This window comes from Lycorma delicatula, chromosome 10 (assembly GCF_047948215.1).
Source record: "Lycorma delicatula isolate Av1 chromosome 10, ASM4794821v1, whole genome shotgun sequence".
NCBI lineage: Eukaryota > Metazoa > Arthropoda > Insecta > Hemiptera > Fulgoridae > Lycorma > Lycorma delicatula.
Window position 1 is genome coordinate 116,668,562 of NC_134464.1, and position 18,190 is coordinate 116,686,751.

Here is an 18,190-nt window from a genome sequence, read left to right on the forward strand (position 1 = left end):
ATGTTATGTTTGTTAAAAACTATTTAATAATGAGTAAACATGTTACAGTTACAGATAATTCTGTCTTAATGATAGATTAAGTTACATATTTTTTTTTTAGAAAATAGGTAGAAGTGTACAAAGAAAACTTAAGAATAAAAGTACAGGAAGTTTGTAAAATAAAAAATGAGAATTGAAAGAAGAAAACAAATTTGGATAATGAAGTTTTCTTTTAATAATCGCTGGTTATGGCATTCCATAGAATATGAAACTTTGAAATAATTTAAAAACAGAATTTTTATTACACTATTGGACTCATATTTCAAAAACACTATTAGAATCAAAGAAACTAAAAAATAAATAAAATTTCACCGACTGAATTACATTCTAGTTACTCTATTTTTCATGAAATCCCTGACAGATACTAGTGTCAGTGAGTGATGTTAGACACATTTTACCTCAGTAGTACTATTAAATTCAGTTGCACATTATTTCTTTAGAACTGACTATTAAAACTAACAAGATTGTTTGCCACAATACTTCTTGTTGCTACACAAGCACTAGTAGAATAACATTGCACGACCTACCTTTAAGATAAAATGAAGATTAAAATATATAAAACAAAAAATAATTCAGGATATTAAGGATGTAATAAATATTTTCACGTTAAAAGATTAGTGAAGAACAGAAAGAAATAGAAGATGAAATAAAGTTGATGGCTGATTTAAAAAAAAAATCCAAAAAATCACTTAATATTTCAATAAATTATGAAAATTACTCAAACTTAGAAAATTTTGAGATAGAAAGCTTTTTTAAGTTATTGATCTATACGTTATTATATCCTAAGACATCAATTAATTTAAAATAAAGAAAGAATAATAAAAGTAGAGATAAACTATATTAAAAGCTATAATAAAATAATAATTTATAATAAAACAAATTAATTAAATTAACTAGGACATAAAAATAAAAAAAAAAGAATTGAAAAGGTTAATATACAATATGAAATAATTATACGGTATCAAAACACAGAGCTAATTTAATCACTTAACAGGGTTTTAATTAACAAAATCTATGTACCAGTATATAGTATATTATTAGTAGTAAAACTACAAACTGAAAATTATAGATATAAATAAACGATATATGTGCATTACAAGTACTGTCACATCAGACTGAATCACACGTTACATTAAAAAATAAAATGGAAAATTACCAAGAGAAATGTACAATATTCTCATTGGTTTTACATTAAATTTTTAGTATCGAATATGAAATTTGTTGTATAAAGATCGTTAAAATGTATTGTATAGTACAAAAGTCTGTTACTTCTGTAGTAACATTACACACATATCAACATCAACTGATTCATTAATGATCAATCTTGTGTTAGTAATATTGAAACAAAATCATTAATCAATGTTTTCATATATACAGAAACCTTAATTACCAAATCAAACAGTTAGAATTGATATCTTGATTATTAGTTTACATTTTAACAATCATTTGTTCAGACATTCACTTCCATACTTTACTGTAATATAAAATTAAAATTAAAATAACAATGTAACAAATTATAAAATTTACTTTAATTATGTTGCAAAGAGAACAAAAATAAAAAATTACATTTTCATATTTATATCTCATAAAATACTAATACCATAGATTTATTTAAATAAACATTATGAAAACAATCAGATTATTAATTAGTTATTGGTTTGTGATCAGTTATCTTATTACAAAATCACTTGGGAATCCTATTTTAATGAAAATAAAACAATTAAACAATCACTTGAATAATTTAATAAGTACTTTTATTACAAACATATGTTATAAAATATAAATAAAAATTAATTAATTAAACTATCAGGAATAGTAGTAATTTATTTCTAGTTTTTTTAATATTTGGTTGCAAACAGTGCTATTAATTTTACCCAATGAAAACAATACATAGATATACTAATAGTATCACCAACATCTAATTAGATATAATTAACCAATAATCTGAAATAATAATTAAAATAATACGAAAATTACAACTTACAATACATTGATAAAAATAATTAATCAAAAAGTTGAGAAAATATAAAATTATCAAACAATTTATAATAATTATAATATTAGAAATCATTAGAAAATTGTAACTACATTACCGTTAGATGTAGTTAGATTTAATTAAATCAAAAATGTTATATACTAGAACAGATTTGTTAGATAAATAATGAAAACTTCTTTCTTTTCAATAAAAATATAATTGTTTTGGAATCAATTCAGTTAGAATAAAAATTAACGTATATATCAGCAAATAAATTTTTATGTTATTTATAACTTTAATTAGATATAATAAAATATAATATTAATGTATTTCATGATCCCTTAAGAAAAAAAAACCAGAAAACCCCTATTTCTTAAGTATTAGGGGTCTTAACTCTAATTCTTAAGTATTTAATCAACTTGTTAAATAACAATTGAAAAACCTAAAGCAATGGAAATAAACAAAGAGGATTTAGTGGTAAGGACAAGTGAAGGAAGACTAGAAAAAGTAAAAAATTACAGATATTTGGAAACTGTGGTGAATGAGGACTTTAAGAGTACCATGGAAATAAAAGGAAAGAATAAGCGATTAAGCGATGGCAAGGAAGCCTTCAGTAAGAAAAGGAAATTACTATGTAGTAAAAGTCTGGTCTTAGAGTTACGGAAGAGGTTAGCAAAATGCTATTTGTGGAGTGTCTTGTTGTATGGAAGTAAAGCATAGATGATGAGGAAGAAGGAGAGGACTAAACTGAGGTTTTTGAGATACGGCTATGGCGATTAGGACATGTGGTTAAAGGAAATGTAATCTTGATAACTGCACTGGAAAAGTTAATTGAAGGAGAAAGGAAATAAGAAAGAAGAAGGATGAAGTTAATAGATGAAGATGAAAATTAAAAATTACTACTGAATAAATGAGAAAGCTTGCAATAGAATGGATGGAGACAGCAGTAAGGGACCTGCCACCAGTCAGGATACCAGATAATGATGATGTTGAAGTAACTAATGAATATTAAAACATTTGAGATATGAAATGTAAACTATAAGTTTGTAATAAAAAAAACTCCAGATGTTTGTTTCATATATTATTAAAAACTACAAGTTTTGAAACAGCAAATCAATTAAAATTTTATCAATACAACATTATTAATATCTTATTTCAAAAGTTAACTTAAAAAATTTATGATTGCAAGGTCAAATGTAAATGTTTTGAAGTAAGTTATTTATTAAAAATTATCTTTATAATATTTTTTTTTTTTAATTTTGTTTGGTTAGTTGTTTTAAAAGTTTATTATTTCAAATAATTTTCATCACCGACTCTCAAGGAAAAAAAATCTGATTTGGACAACTCATGCATGACTTCCTTGTTACGCGTATTAAATTACATTTACACATTTTTTTATTTCATTAAAAGCAACTGATATTTTATTATTTTTTTTTGTTATTGAATTATTATTCAAAATAATTTTTTTTTTACAAAGAGAAATTAATAATTATTAATAAATCAATATATTTAAAATAAAAAAAAGTTAAAAAAAAATGAAATGAAGTCGAATTTGAACCGATGTGCCTTCCTCTTCTAAGATCCAAATATTTCATTAATTAAAATTTTATTTGGCTAAACTCTGAAACCAATGAAAATAAGTACCACTTATGACATATCATTGAAAAGCGCTCAATGAGGACTTACTACTGCAGTTAAGAAAAAGTCCAAAATCCAATTTTGTTTGTACTTTGTGCTTTTTTGGACAGTTTTGATTCAGTCAATTGCAATAAGAAGGGTAGGTGCACAACTAGATGTTACAACACTCCTAATTCCAAAATTTCAACATTCTACGGCTAATTGTTTTTGAGTTATGTGAGATATATTCATACATACATACATACATAGGTACAGATGTCACACCGAAACTAGTCAAAATGGATTCAGGGATGGTCAAAATAAATATTTCTATTGAAATCTGGAAACCAAAATTTTTCACAATCACAATACTTCCTTTACTTTACACAAGGAAGTAAAAAGGTTGTTTTTTGCATAGATTGAATATATATTTATTACAAAACTTAAAACCTAATTTACAATAATTGTACATTTTTTATATTTAAACTTTTATTGCAATCTCTGAATTTAAAAAAAATTAATTTTATTTTGATAAATATTTAGGAAAGGTAAATTATTCACTAAAGCTTTTTAAAAATTTATCACTAATATTAATTTTTATGACTGCTGATGTGAAGAGCTATGGCTGTAGAGTTAAAAAATGAATTTCTCATTCTCCATCAGTTAGTATCCACTCACTTTTTCATCTTTTTTCTCCAATATATTCAAATAAAAGAGGTGCCTGTCACTTAAATTATTGTTAGTGTAATACAACTGCGACACTGTCTCATAAAAGTAATCTGATACAACAGACGGAAGTTAGTAAAAAATAATCAAATAAAAATAAATAAGACACATCCAAAAACAGGTATTTTTCTTTTAAGATTTGTAAAACTATTCTGTAATAATACTAAACTTCAATCATTTTATAAAACATTTGGTAATATTTTTATTTTCTATTATTTACAGGACGTGAGCATTGATGATCATGATGATGGGGTGGGAGTTACATGGGATTTATCCTCAATAAAAGAGGAAGAATTTGAAAGGCATGTTGTATATATAGTTCCAGACTTGCCATCCCCTCCAGATTGTTTAAATAAGGCTGAATCTTCACTTCCCAGAAATCTAGTACTGAAACCATCTCAAGCTCTAAGTGATGTAAGTATAACGATTATACTAGCGTTATAAATTATCTGTATTATTTTATTTACTGTGATTATACTCTGATTTAAGTAGTACTTGATGACTTAACTAAGTCTAAATTGTGTTTAAAACAAATGTTAAGTCGTATGAAAATAAATAAGTATAAGAATGAATTATATTAATTATTTTTGAATTTAAAACTTTCAGTTATAAATTAAAATCATATAAAATATGAAAACTTAGCAAAAAAGATGGTTAGAAGCTTTTTAAATGTGGACATGGAAGAAATTGGAGAAGATTAACAGATAGAAGAGTGAAAAATTAAGTAATGTGGAGTGTGAACAAGAATAGAATTTAAGTCGGAATAATTCAGAGTAGAAAAGATAACCTGCTAGGATTGATTCAATTAATTGAATCAATTAAAGCAGTCCGAGAAGTAATATTATTATGCATAAAAACATTTTATATCAGTAGTTGTATATTTTACATAAACCAATAAGTGCATTAATATTAAAACAAAAAGTATAACAATATTTTTATTTTGTTCTATTATCAGTTAAATTAATTGAATTATTTATAAATTTATGAAAATATTATAGCAACAGTAAGTTAGATATAAGATCTTGTTTTCTCATGAGTACATTGTACCATATGAAAACTTAAAGTACAGTATTATATTCAACATCTTAAGAAGATATGTATGATAATTACAGAAATGAAAACTAAGAATTATGGAGTGTTCAAAGGAGAAAGGAAATTGGAGAAGTTTAATTCTAAGAAATAAATAAAGAAAACTCACCTACAGTCTTACTGAAATATATATATATCTGTACACACACGTCCACAGAAACATAAATATATGTATATATCATGTACACCTAATGGAGAATATGAGAGTAAGAGAGAAAAACAAAGTAAATTCTCAAAAGTTACCGCTGAAGTAAAGTAAAATGAACTACACTTGTTTCTACTACTTACTCATGTATGCATTCATACATTGTTCCACTAAGTTTCACTAACTTTCTTCAAGAAACAAGTTTAAAACAGTATTAACATTATTCCCAACTGATCGTAAACTAACACTATTATATTATGTGTATATATATATAAATGTTAAACTTACAAGATTACAAAGTTCACGTCAGTCTTGGTTAATGTCATGGCTGGTGTTCTCTCTCGTATGAGTATTACACTATAATATATAAGAGTATCAAGAGAGATTCAACTCGAGAAATTTTAGTTGACAAGCAACCAATAAGCCTTTGTATAATGATATTGGATATAATAGTTAATGAAAACTTATATGATACTGTTTAATTTTAGAAATCCATACTTCACTATAAGAAGTAACTTAAAGTTTTTTTAAGGAAAAATGAAAATATTCATATTTTTTTTTCATTTATAATATTACTAATAATAATATTCTTAAACAGAGTTCTCTTATATACAAAATAATCTGATCTTTTCATTTTCAATTCAGTAACTGGGTAAAGATTTTTGTAAAACTTGCAATTACATCTGAAAATACTGAGGGGTCTAAAAAAATGTACTCTTTGTTTGCTAGTCCATGTCTCGTGACAAATTTGACTTGATGTGACAATGTTTGACACTGAGAGAGAGTTATGGTATGTGTTCGAAATGACCACCAGCAGCTTCTAAATAACGCCCATGGCGCTGAACTGCACACTGAGCTACGCCTGTTAGTGTATCTGACGTAATGGCAGCACGTGACTACGATTTTTTTATGTAGCTCATTGATTGTTGCTGGTTTTTGTTGATATAAATCATTCTTGACAGTCTCCCGGAGGTAGAAGTCCAGAGGTGTCAAATCGGGAGACCAAGATGGGTTCTCAACAGCACCTCTTCAACCCACCCACTGTCTGGGTAGAGTTTGATTGAGGTACAACCTGATATCTCTTGATGGTAGTGACGTGGGCTCAACCTTGTTGCACGTAAAAAAGTTCATCACCATACAGGTTTTGGATGAAAGGCAAAATCCTTGCCTGAAGCATATCAAAATATGCATCACCAGTTACAATACCCTCAAAGATGAAGGGATCAATCAAACCTCGCACTGATACAGTAGACCACACCACACATCAACCCCTGGTAGATTCACTGCTCTGTCCACATGAACATGACGATTTTCAGGAGTCCAGTAGACACAATTGTGGCAATTCACAGTACCAGTAAGTTTGAATTGCACCTTATCATTCCACACAAACTTCCCTGCAAATTCCTCATCCTTGCCAACCATGTGCTGAAACCATTCACAGTACTCCATACTTCGACCTGGGTCGTCCTCATTGATTGCTTATAACAGTCTTGGAATGTACACTTTCCACTTTGCACTCTTCAGAATGCATCTTACTTGACTGGCTCACCACACTTTCGCACACTCCCTGGTTCACTGATTTTTGCGGTGATCAGGTGAAATGTTGCAGCACTGGGTGCCAGACTTTTAACTGTTAATGTTCGGCGTGTTGGGGAGGTGTTCCAAAATCTCTCTGCCACTGCTGTTGTACCTTGTGAATGTTCTTGTACTTCCAGTACCACTTCAGTATAGCCTTGCATTTAACAAATGATAAGCGAACCTTAACCATTGTTGTTACTCGACTGTCTTCTGCTAAACTAGCTAATATGATAGGTTCGTTCCACCAACAACCACCCACGGCGCATGCACGACATAAATTTCCACCTCCAACTACTATGACAAATTTAATACCTTATACTACATTACACATTAGATTAGTGAGTGTAAGTCTTTTTTAGATCTTATTTAATTACAAACAGTGAGGACATATTTTTCTACCCCTCTGTATATATAAAATTTAAGGATTGAAAGACACCATAATAACTAAGTGTAATGCTATTTCATAAACTAAAATCTGTTTCTTTTTTTGTAGAACGGAATTAAGAAATGCTTTATAAAGTTTTTAATGATTAATGATTGTAAACTGTACAATTTATATCCATAAACATAATCATAAACTCAAATTCATATATTTATAATTCGAAATCTTCATTTGATTTTAACTGATTAACCTAATGTTAAATAACTAAATTATTAAACTAATCAAATCGACCTTAATAGTAACAATTGGTCTGGAACATTAATGTTTGATATTTTTAATTTCTGATGCAAATTTCAGATAGCAAGTTTTGAGCTTATCAATTACAATTAAATAAATAAATACTTAAATTTTATGTTTTATACTAATAGGTTTTGGGCGTGTGGAGCACAAGTTACATTCCTCGTGGCACTCGGTTTGGTCCACTTGTTGGCGAAGTTTATGCCAAAGATGCTGTACCGAGTACAGCCAATAGAAAATACTTCTGGAGGGTAAGTACACATTAAAAATAATTTTTAATCATTCAATAACATAGAATTATTTTTTCAAATTCTTCTTTTTTCAACTATCATTTAAATATTATCATTACATATTTACTGTAATTTGAATAATGGTAGAGGAAAATTCTTATATATCTTTTTTTAATTTTTTTATTCTAACAATGTAACTACCGGTATAAATCTTCTTATTTCGCTTTACAGATAACAATATATTTCTCAAAATTGAAAATTATTTATTCCTTTTACTTTTTGATTACATTTTTTTTTTTACTATTTTGGTTACAAAAATAAATGTAAAATTAAATCCATCTTTTCTCTATTTTTATTCATAAAAATAATTATAGGATTTAAAAAAACTACCAGAATAGATTGTAAATTTTGTTTAATTATTAGAGACATAATTTTAATAAAACAATTTTTTTTATTTATTGTAAATTTTGTTACTACTGATTTAAAAACATATTTTATTAACAGAAATATGTTATACACAAAAAAAATTAAATCAGATTTATTTTTTTCATTCTTTTATATCCACTCCTATATTTTTCTTTTAATTTATTATTTAGTTGAAATGTATTAAACTAATTAAATTGTATAAAAGCTTCTTCCACTATTATATATTTTATAATAATTAATTTTACAAATATTATTGTTTAATGATTGGGTTATGGTATGAAAATCCTACTTTTGGGTTCTATCATCTGTTGTTATTTTTTTTAATTGAAATTTTTTGTTTTGTTTTCACAATAACAGGTTCAAATCAAAGAAGAATCGAGATTATGGTCAAAGGTACGAATAAAACAAGATTTCAGTACAATTTCTTCATACCTGTCCATCTTTTTATAAAAGTATAGTTCAATTAATAAATAATGACTAAATAAAATTAAATAACAAGATATTTGTTGTGATAAATATTTATTGGGCATGATAAGCATGGCATTTTACACATGTTTCAAATCATTCATCTCATCCTCTGAAGCAATATCTAACGGTGTCTGGGAGGTTTAAAAAAAAAAGATCAGTTTCAGGTAACCCACCGGTTTGGCCTAGTGATGATTGTGTCTTTGCAAATCAGTTGATTTTGAAGTCAGGAGTTCTAAGGTTCAAGTCCTAACAAAGGCAGTTACTTTTATACAGATTTGAATACTAGATCATGGATAAAGGTGTTCTTTGGTGGTTGGGTTTCAAATGACCAGATATCTCAGGAATGGTCAGTCCTAAGACTGTACAAGACTACACTTCATTTACATTCATACATATCATCCTCATTCATCCTCTGAAGGTATTAACCTTATGGTGGTTTCAGAGGTTAAACAGAAAAAGAAAAAACCCACCAAAGAATACCAATAACTACAACCTAGTATGCAAACATAACATAACATTAAAAAATGAATGATGATATTAAAAAAATAAATAAGGTTAGGTTAGTGTGTTAACTAAAATAAAAAGTAAACATAACATTAAAAAATTAAAAGTAAGAAAATCTTTCTGTAGTAGAAACTCAGTGTGTACAAAAAACTTTTGTACTATAAAACTCCAATGACAAACTCTTTATCATAATTTAATTTTAATAAGATTTAATAAGTAATTTATCTTTTAAAATGAAATGTCATTAATTTGTTCAATTGAACTATACAAATATACATATTCTATTTATTTTCTTCTGTTTTGATCTTCAATTTCTGTCTTAATCTAACATTTTGTACAATAAATACTTTTTAATGCTGTTTGAAAAACAGTTATTTTTTTACATCTGAAAATGTACATAATAAATGATTTATAAATACTTTAATTTTTACTGTTTTTTTTTAGTTTAGAAGTAAGACAAATTAAATACTTATATAATATTACATAACAAAAGTGAACAATCAATAGTCAATATTTTTATAGTATAATTGATTGATCATTATTTTTATCCATACAAACTACTTGGAAACATTTTTTTCTGCATTAACAGATGAAAAAATATTTTAAAAAAAATCATTTTCCATATTCTATGACCATTTTTTTTAGATATGATTTCTAATAAATATGAAATATAAGAAGAAAAAACAGGTTCACTGTTAAATATATATATTTTTTTAGAATGTTTAATAACTTAATTTATAAGACAATTAATGCATAAAAACACATATTTTATGGCTACTTTGTTCTAGAAAAATAAAATTCAAGAATATTGATAAAAAAAGAAACGTATTATTTTTTAATTTATTTTACAAATAAAGACATAAAAATCTTCTACAGTTGTAAAACTAGTCACATAGAACATAAGTAAAGTGTCTTTAGAAGGATTATGTTAAATACTTAAAATATATAAATGTCTACATTTACCACTGAAGTGCGTAACTGATGCTTCATATATACAAATGTACTAGGACATTATGTATTATGTACATGTGTAAATAATATAACAACAAAATGATTCCATTAAAACTTATTAATATCATTCATTCAATCAATCGTCACAGTTCAAAACTACTGATCCATAAAAAACCAGATTTGATCCAGATTTTTGTTCCTTGCTAAGAAATTTTTTGAGAAGTTCAATCTCTAAGATGCTAAAACCTCCCAAAATTAAATTCAGAATCAATAGGCTTTCGTAAGTCAGTAATTAAAACATATGTATCAAATTCAATAAAAATATTTGCTATAGTTTTAGAAAAATATGAACCATAGATTGTATGAGAATACAGATGAAACGATGGTTTATTTTTACTACTCACTAAGATTGCCTTATACAAAATTTTCAAGAAAATTTGACTATTTTTTTCAAAATACTGACAAATTTTCTGTCCAAATATTTTAATTACATACAACGTTTCCTTTTCAGGATAAATAAGGTTAGGTTAGGTTAGTCAAATTTACATAATATTAACACAATATACTAACTTTTGATGAAAATTTAGAAACCTGTTTTATTTTAATAAACGTGATCAATTATTTAAAGAATGATGTGTAATTCTGTGAAAAAGCAGAATTACAGATTTTTAAAGTAAAATTTAATATAGTGTCTGAATTTTATTACATAAATTTAATTTGATTAAAACTACTGATCATCACTATGTAACTTAAAAAATGTATTACATCAGAAAAAGGTGAAAAATGTATCAGTAACAAATGTAATATAATAATGGTAAAAAAGGAAACTAATAATAAGATATTTATAAAAACAAAATATAATGTAAAAATTAGTATTTCAAGCTAATAATGTGTATTAGCTTATATAAAGGTAAAGAGTTTTGAGTAAATAAATGCAACAAGCAATCTTGCAACATAGTTATATCACAGTACTATCATCACATCATTTTACTTATTTCACACCTCATAAAATAAAGTTTTTCTGAAACTGTAACAACTTAGTGAATATTTACAACAAAGTTTTGTTAAAAAAGGACAGCATTGGACATGATTTCTAGATGACCTGTTTTATATTTACATTTTCTTACTTTTAATTAAAAGTTAAATATCAAATCTCGAAAGGAAAAAACTTAAATTATGAAAGACCAGCAAAATATTATATTGTTTTACAGTGGAAAATAATAATTTTAATCACAAACTTAATCTTAATATATTTTTTTTTTAAATAGAAAATTAAATTAAAAAATCGTCCAATAATCAATATTAATGAAAACAGAATTGTTTACAAATAATTATGTTATTTAAATGGGTTATTAAAGGAAGTAGGTAAATACATTAAAAAAAATTCTAGTAACACTAATAACAGAATTCAAAAAATACTCATTATTTCCTTCACAATTACATCTGATCATAATCTTAACTATATACTTTTCCAATCCTAAACCTGAAAAATTTATTCTGTTGCAACAAACTAAAAAGCCCTTTTTTTATTTTGATAATTTAAATCATATATATATTATATTCTTAAGCCCTGCATAAGGTAGAGACAGAATTCTATTCTTAATAATTTGATGGTTTCATACAATTTTTAATAAAATGATGGATCCATAAGAAATAGAACATTGAATCGAGTGGAAAATTGAAGGTTGTAGTAAAAAACACAAAATATCAATGTACTACAAATTTTGTTCAAATTGATCACTGAAAATATAAAATACTCAGAGCAGTTTTCCAGGCCGGGTACTGATCATAAAAGTCAGATGTGACTTGAAAAAAGTTCTTGTTTTTCTAAACATTTAATCATCTGCTTAATCATTCAGATGAAGATTTATTAAGAATTCTATTCAATTTTTATCAAATATCATTCATTGGTTAGATAAATAGTTAAATCAATGATTGCATGATTTTAAAAAAAACCTGTTCTATGGTTCTGTAGAATCCTTGTTCAAATCCAAGAAAAATTAAACACAATTACATAGAGTAGAATGCCTACATCACCTATGAAAAGACTCTGCAGTAAGCTTTTATAGAATCTACTACATTTTTTTTTTTTTGTAATAGAAAACAATTAATTAATAATACCCAAAGTAATATTAACACGTCATAATATTCTGAACCCCGAATGTAGATGTCCTGCTACAGAAAAAAAACACCTTTGAATTATATAAATCATATGCAAGGCATTTTTAAACCATTGAGGTAACACTACCAAGACAAACCATTGATATCAATTAAAGTTAGATTTTAGTGTTTTATATATTCACTCATACTGTTTGCTTAAATGAAAAATAAATAAAAATATTCAATAATTTAATGCAGTTATTAGATCAAAAACTACTTTAACAGATTTTTCAATGAACAGGAGCTTAAAATAATAAAGCAACTCATATAAAAACAGTATGTAATCTAATAATACACTAAATATTGAGTAGAAATACAATAATCTAAAATAAACTAACACCTTTTGTATTATGTACATTGTACTTTAGTTTAAAAATTATTAAACCATCTAATCTAAAAATCACCATAATTAGTACATTGCTTGTTTCCAACAAATTAAAATGAAATCCTTCATATAGGTTGGTAAGTTTCTTTAATGACACATCATTAATACAGAAGGTAGACCTGAATTTTTTTTTTTTTGAATGGTTGTTGGTTGATCTTGACTATTAATAATACCTAGTCAAATAAAGCATAACTGGAACATTGTTTAGTTATGCAAATAAAGGCTAAACAAAATTTATTGACTATAAGGACCACACTGTGATGACATAACTATGGTGACTTTATTTGAAATAGCAATTGTTATTTTTAAAATATGAACTTGCTTTAAAGCAGTTGTGTAAAAACATAATTCTACTAATTCTAAAAAGTTATTTTCTTTTACTAAACACTATTATATATATTTTGTGCATAACATTATCCTATTTGTAATTTTTAATCAATCAAAAAACAAAAGGCAATGTTATTTACTATTTAAAAAATTAATAAAATAAATAATGGAATTATTTAAATAAATATAAATAAAGACCCAGTATAAATTTCATTAAATTAATAATACATATTACTGAAAAGGATACCTATAGAATTACTGCGCAATGCAGGTGAGGAAACGATTGATAGATTATACAAACTGGTGTGTAATATTTATGAAAAAGGGGTGTCAGACTTCAAAAAGAGTGTTATAATCATGATACCAAAGAAAGCAGGAGCAGATAAATGTGATGAATACAGAACAATTAGCTTAACTAGCCATGCATCAAAAATCTTAACTAAAATTCTGTACAGAAGAATTGAGAGGAGAGTGGAAGTGTTAGGGGAAGACCAGTTTGGTTTCAGGAAAAGTATAGGGACAAGGGAAACAATTTTAGGGCTCAGATTAATAGTAGAAGGAAGATTAAAGAAAAACAAACCAACATACTTGGCATTTATAGACCTAGAAAAGGCATTTGATAATGTAGACTGGAATAAAATGTTCAGCATTTTAAAAAAATTAGGGTTCAAATACAGAGATAGAAGAACGATTGCTAACATGTACAGGAACCAAACAGCAACTGTAATAATTGAAGAACATTAGAAAGAAGCCATAATAAGAAAGGGAGTCTGACAAGGATGTTCTCTATCCTTTTAACTTTTTACTTTTTAATCTTTCCATAGAACTAGCAGTTAATGATTTTAAAGAACAATTTAGATCCGGAGTAACAGTAAAAGGTGAAAAGATAAAGATGCTATGATTTGCTGATGATATAGTAATTCTAGCTGAGAGTAAAAAGGATTTAGAAGGAACAATGAACGGCATGGATGAAGTCCTACGCAAGAACTACTGCATGAAAATAAACAAGAACAAAACAAAAGTAATGAAATGTAGTAGAAATAACGAAGATGGACCACTGAATGTAAAAATAGGAAGAGAAAACATTATGAAGGTAGAAGAATTTTGTTATTTGGGAAGTAGAATTACTAAAGATGGACGAAGCAGGAGCGATATAAAATGCCGAATAGCACAGGCGAAACAAGCTTTCAGTCAGAAATATAATTTGCTTACATCAAAAATTAATTTAAACATCAGGAAAAGATTTTTGAAAATATATTTTTGAAAATATATGAGTGCAGCTTTATATGGAAGTGAAACTTGGACAATCAGAGTATCTGAGAAGAAAAGATTAGAAGCTATTGAAATGTGGTGCTACAGGGGAATATTAAAAATCAGACGGGTGGATAAAGTGACAAATGAAGAGGTGTTGGGGCAAATCGATGAAGAAAGAAGCAATTTGGAAAAATATAATTAAAAGAAAAGACTGACTTATAGGCCACATATTAAGGCATCCTGGAACAGTTGCTTTGGAGGGAAAAGTAGAAGGAAAAAATTGTGCAGACAGGCAACATTTGGAATATATAAAACAAATTCTTAGGGATGTAGGATGTAGGAGGTATTTTGCAATGAAACAACTAACACTAGGTAGGGAATCTTGAAGAGCTACATTAAACCAGTCAAATGACTGAAGACAAAAAAAATTGTAAAGGAAGAATGGTAACATTCTTATTTTAATTACATAATAAACAGTAATGGTAGCAACATTTCCTTTCATGCGTAAGGTTCTAAGTTTGAATCTTAGTTCATTAAAAAAAAAAAAATTATAATTGTGCATCCTGACTTTCAATATAAATGAGTACATAAATAATATGCTGCAGGTATCTAATAGTATCTTACCTGCTGATATCAGGAAGGACATCTAAGTGTAAAAATCCTACCAAATCAATCCTTCCTACTTAAGGATGGGAAAAAACAGGTGAAAGATAATGTGATCAATACAGTAATTATTGTTTTCATAATAGTTATGAACCACAGATAAAACAGAAACCTATTTAAGAATAAGAAAGTCTGCTTATTATTAAGTAAAGTAATAAGAAAATAAGTAGTAGTAATATTCATGAAGTACTACAAATAATAATGAATTACAATAAGGTCAACTGTTAAATAGTGTAAAAGTGGTTAAGTATATATAATTTCAATGTTATAGTGGAATCATTAAATCAGAAACAGCTCTAGAACTGATATTTTAAAACATAAATATGCCAAGACTGTAATGGTAATTCTTATTTCTGTTTTTATGGGGGAATAAACAGAAAGATAATTTTAATATCCAATCATCATATAAAAGTGTCATAAAATAATATAAAAATTTAACTGCAGTAAACATCTTTAATTAATGTTTATACCAATATGACTAACAAAACTGCATGTAATTTTATATAAAGCTGGGTATTATCATTATGTGTCTTACCTTTGCTGTTAATGGTAATTTGTTTAGTTTGATATACTTTTAAATTTCTTACCTTTATTTTATACTCTTAAATAACAGCTAAATTGGTAATCTATTTACTTATTATCTTAATCTAAGAGATAAAAATCAAAGAGATTACTATCACTTGAACACTAAAGTGTAAAAATGCATCATCAGATGGTTACTAGACTGTTGTATATGTTCTTCCCTTAATTAAGACAGTAAAAGGTAATTTTTCCCTTTACATCTCTTCTTTTGTGAAATTAATTAATACTGGATTCCTTGACATAGCCATTGGAGCTTGATAAAGCAGTTACATTTTAAAGATTCTTTCACAAATTTTTTTCTTCTACAATTCATCTATTATTCATTTCATACTTTATGATTTGTCAAAATGTTATTAAAAGATGTTATTTGACAATAAAATCATTTTTCTAAAAACAAATAAAATAACTAACAAAAAATAACATATCTGTATGTTTACTGTTTTTAGTAATTTCTTTTTAGGATTGTTTTTTAAATAATAAAAATATAATAATAATAAGGTCCTTCATTGACAATTATAGATAGATGTGCAGCTTAATGAGATACAATGTCAGACTCTGAGGATAGATAAAAAAAAAAAAACATTAGAAAAATAATTTTGATGCAATGATATAAAACGGAAAAATATCAAATAAAATAAAATAATTAAATTCAATTGAAGATTTGTATTTTTTTATTAAAGAGAAGCGTATGTAATCAAATTTTCATTGCCGATTTTAAAATACAAAAAATCTTAAAAACCTAACCCAACTACTGGTTATATAGCAATAATTTATACTAATAAAATTAAGGTTGGAATTTTGAAGTTATCTTACAAGTAATAATATCTAATTCAAAATATATCTTTATTGTTGTATAAGTTCATGTTCATAAGTTTTAGTTAATAAATATCTTATGTGATTGAACTATATTTAAATACTATTATTTTTAATTTACAGGTATATAAGGATAACCAGTTATTTTATTACATAGATGGATATGACGTATCTAAATCAAATTGGATGAGATATGTAAATCCAGCTTACTCATCCGAGTCACAAAACCTAATAGCATGCCAGTACAAGGTTAGTAACTTATAAAATCATTTAACAGTTCAAAGAATATTTTATTATTAAAGTTAATAAATTAAATTGCTTCATTCATTACATGCCGTTCAAAACATATGATTTAAAGTAAATATTAAATAGGGCCTTTATAGATGTATCACAATGTACTACAGTACTCCAACAATACTGGTTGTAGTTTGTTTGATGTAGCATTATGAAGGTCCGCAAAGAAGCTTGTTTCTAGTAATTTAACAGCTGGAGTAAGATATAAAGTACTGCAAGTGATTTCAGACATCTTGCGTTTTGTCTGTTGTGATATATATATATATATATATATATTTATATTTACTTAAAAACAATAATTCTGAAGTTTACAATACAGTACTCTTTTCCCTAATTTTATTTTATAGTTACATTTTTTGGAATAGATGTAAGCAGTGTATTTTGTGCTAGCTCAGACAGCCAATAAATTCACTGCAGTTAATGTGATAGTAAAAATTTAACCTAAGAAAAGTAAAATTATATTGGTTTTTTAATTATTTATTTAAAAAAGAATTGCTTTGTGTAAATCAGATAATTAATGTAAAAAACAAGTTTAAAGTTCTAATAATTAGTAAGGTAAATATTTTTATTTTTATGACCTGAGAGAAATAAAAACAAAAGAGAATATATTTTAGTGAAGTCAGTTATTTAATGAAAATATTAACCTTTCTTCAAGAACTGAACTTGAACCCATATAATTTAAACAAATAGATAACTAAGTAGATTAGATTAGGTTAAATTAGTTAATTCTTTTTATTCGTTTTTTACAGATGAATATATATTTCTACACTATTAGGCCAATTTTGCCAAATCAAGAATTACTGGTATGGTACTGTAGAGAATTTGCAGAGAGGCTCAACTATCCTTTAACAGGAGAACTTATGCTGCAGAGGATAAGTATGTTGTCAAATTGATAATTAAAATTAGTATAAATAAAAAGATAATACTCATAACAATAGTAATATTTAATATTATTAATAAAATAATTAACATTCATAAAAATTGGTAACATTTTTATTTTCTGAAACATTAAAAAACTGACTACGAATGCATAAAATTATACTTATACTACATAACAGATTGAATAAAGATAGGTCTCAAAATATCAACACAAGCCAATATCTGTGCAGAGTGGTATTGTCTCAGCGGTAACAATATCATGTGAGAATAGCTGTATAAGACCATATGTTTTAAAATATATTTGCACTGTTAACATGCAACAAAGTGATGTTAGTAATTTGAATTGAGAATTGTTTATTAAGGATATACATCTGAGAATATCAGCTTAAATAAATCTCAATGATTA

The 18,190-nt window shown here is 26.2% G+C and overlaps 1 protein-coding gene across 2 annotated transcripts in view; it reads left to right on the forward strand.

Annotated features, from left to right (window-relative positions):
• Positions 1 to 18,190, forward strand: part of LOC142331482 (uncharacterized) — a 108,832-nt gene that overhangs the window by 75,998 nt on the left and 14,644 nt on the right. For both annotated transcript variants that reach the window (XM_075377422.1, XM_075377423.1), the window contains exons 3-7: positions 4,580 to 4,771; positions 7,980 to 8,099; positions 8,862 to 8,897; positions 16,735 to 16,860; positions 17,655 to 17,781. In XM_075377422.1, the coding sequence (XP_075233537.1) occupies positions 4,580 to 4,771; positions 7,980 to 8,099; positions 8,862 to 8,897; positions 16,735 to 16,860; positions 17,655 to 17,781 (601 nt within the window). The remainder of the gene's footprint in view (positions 1 to 4,579; positions 4,772 to 7,979; positions 8,100 to 8,861; positions 8,898 to 16,734; positions 16,861 to 17,654; positions 17,782 to 18,190) is intronic.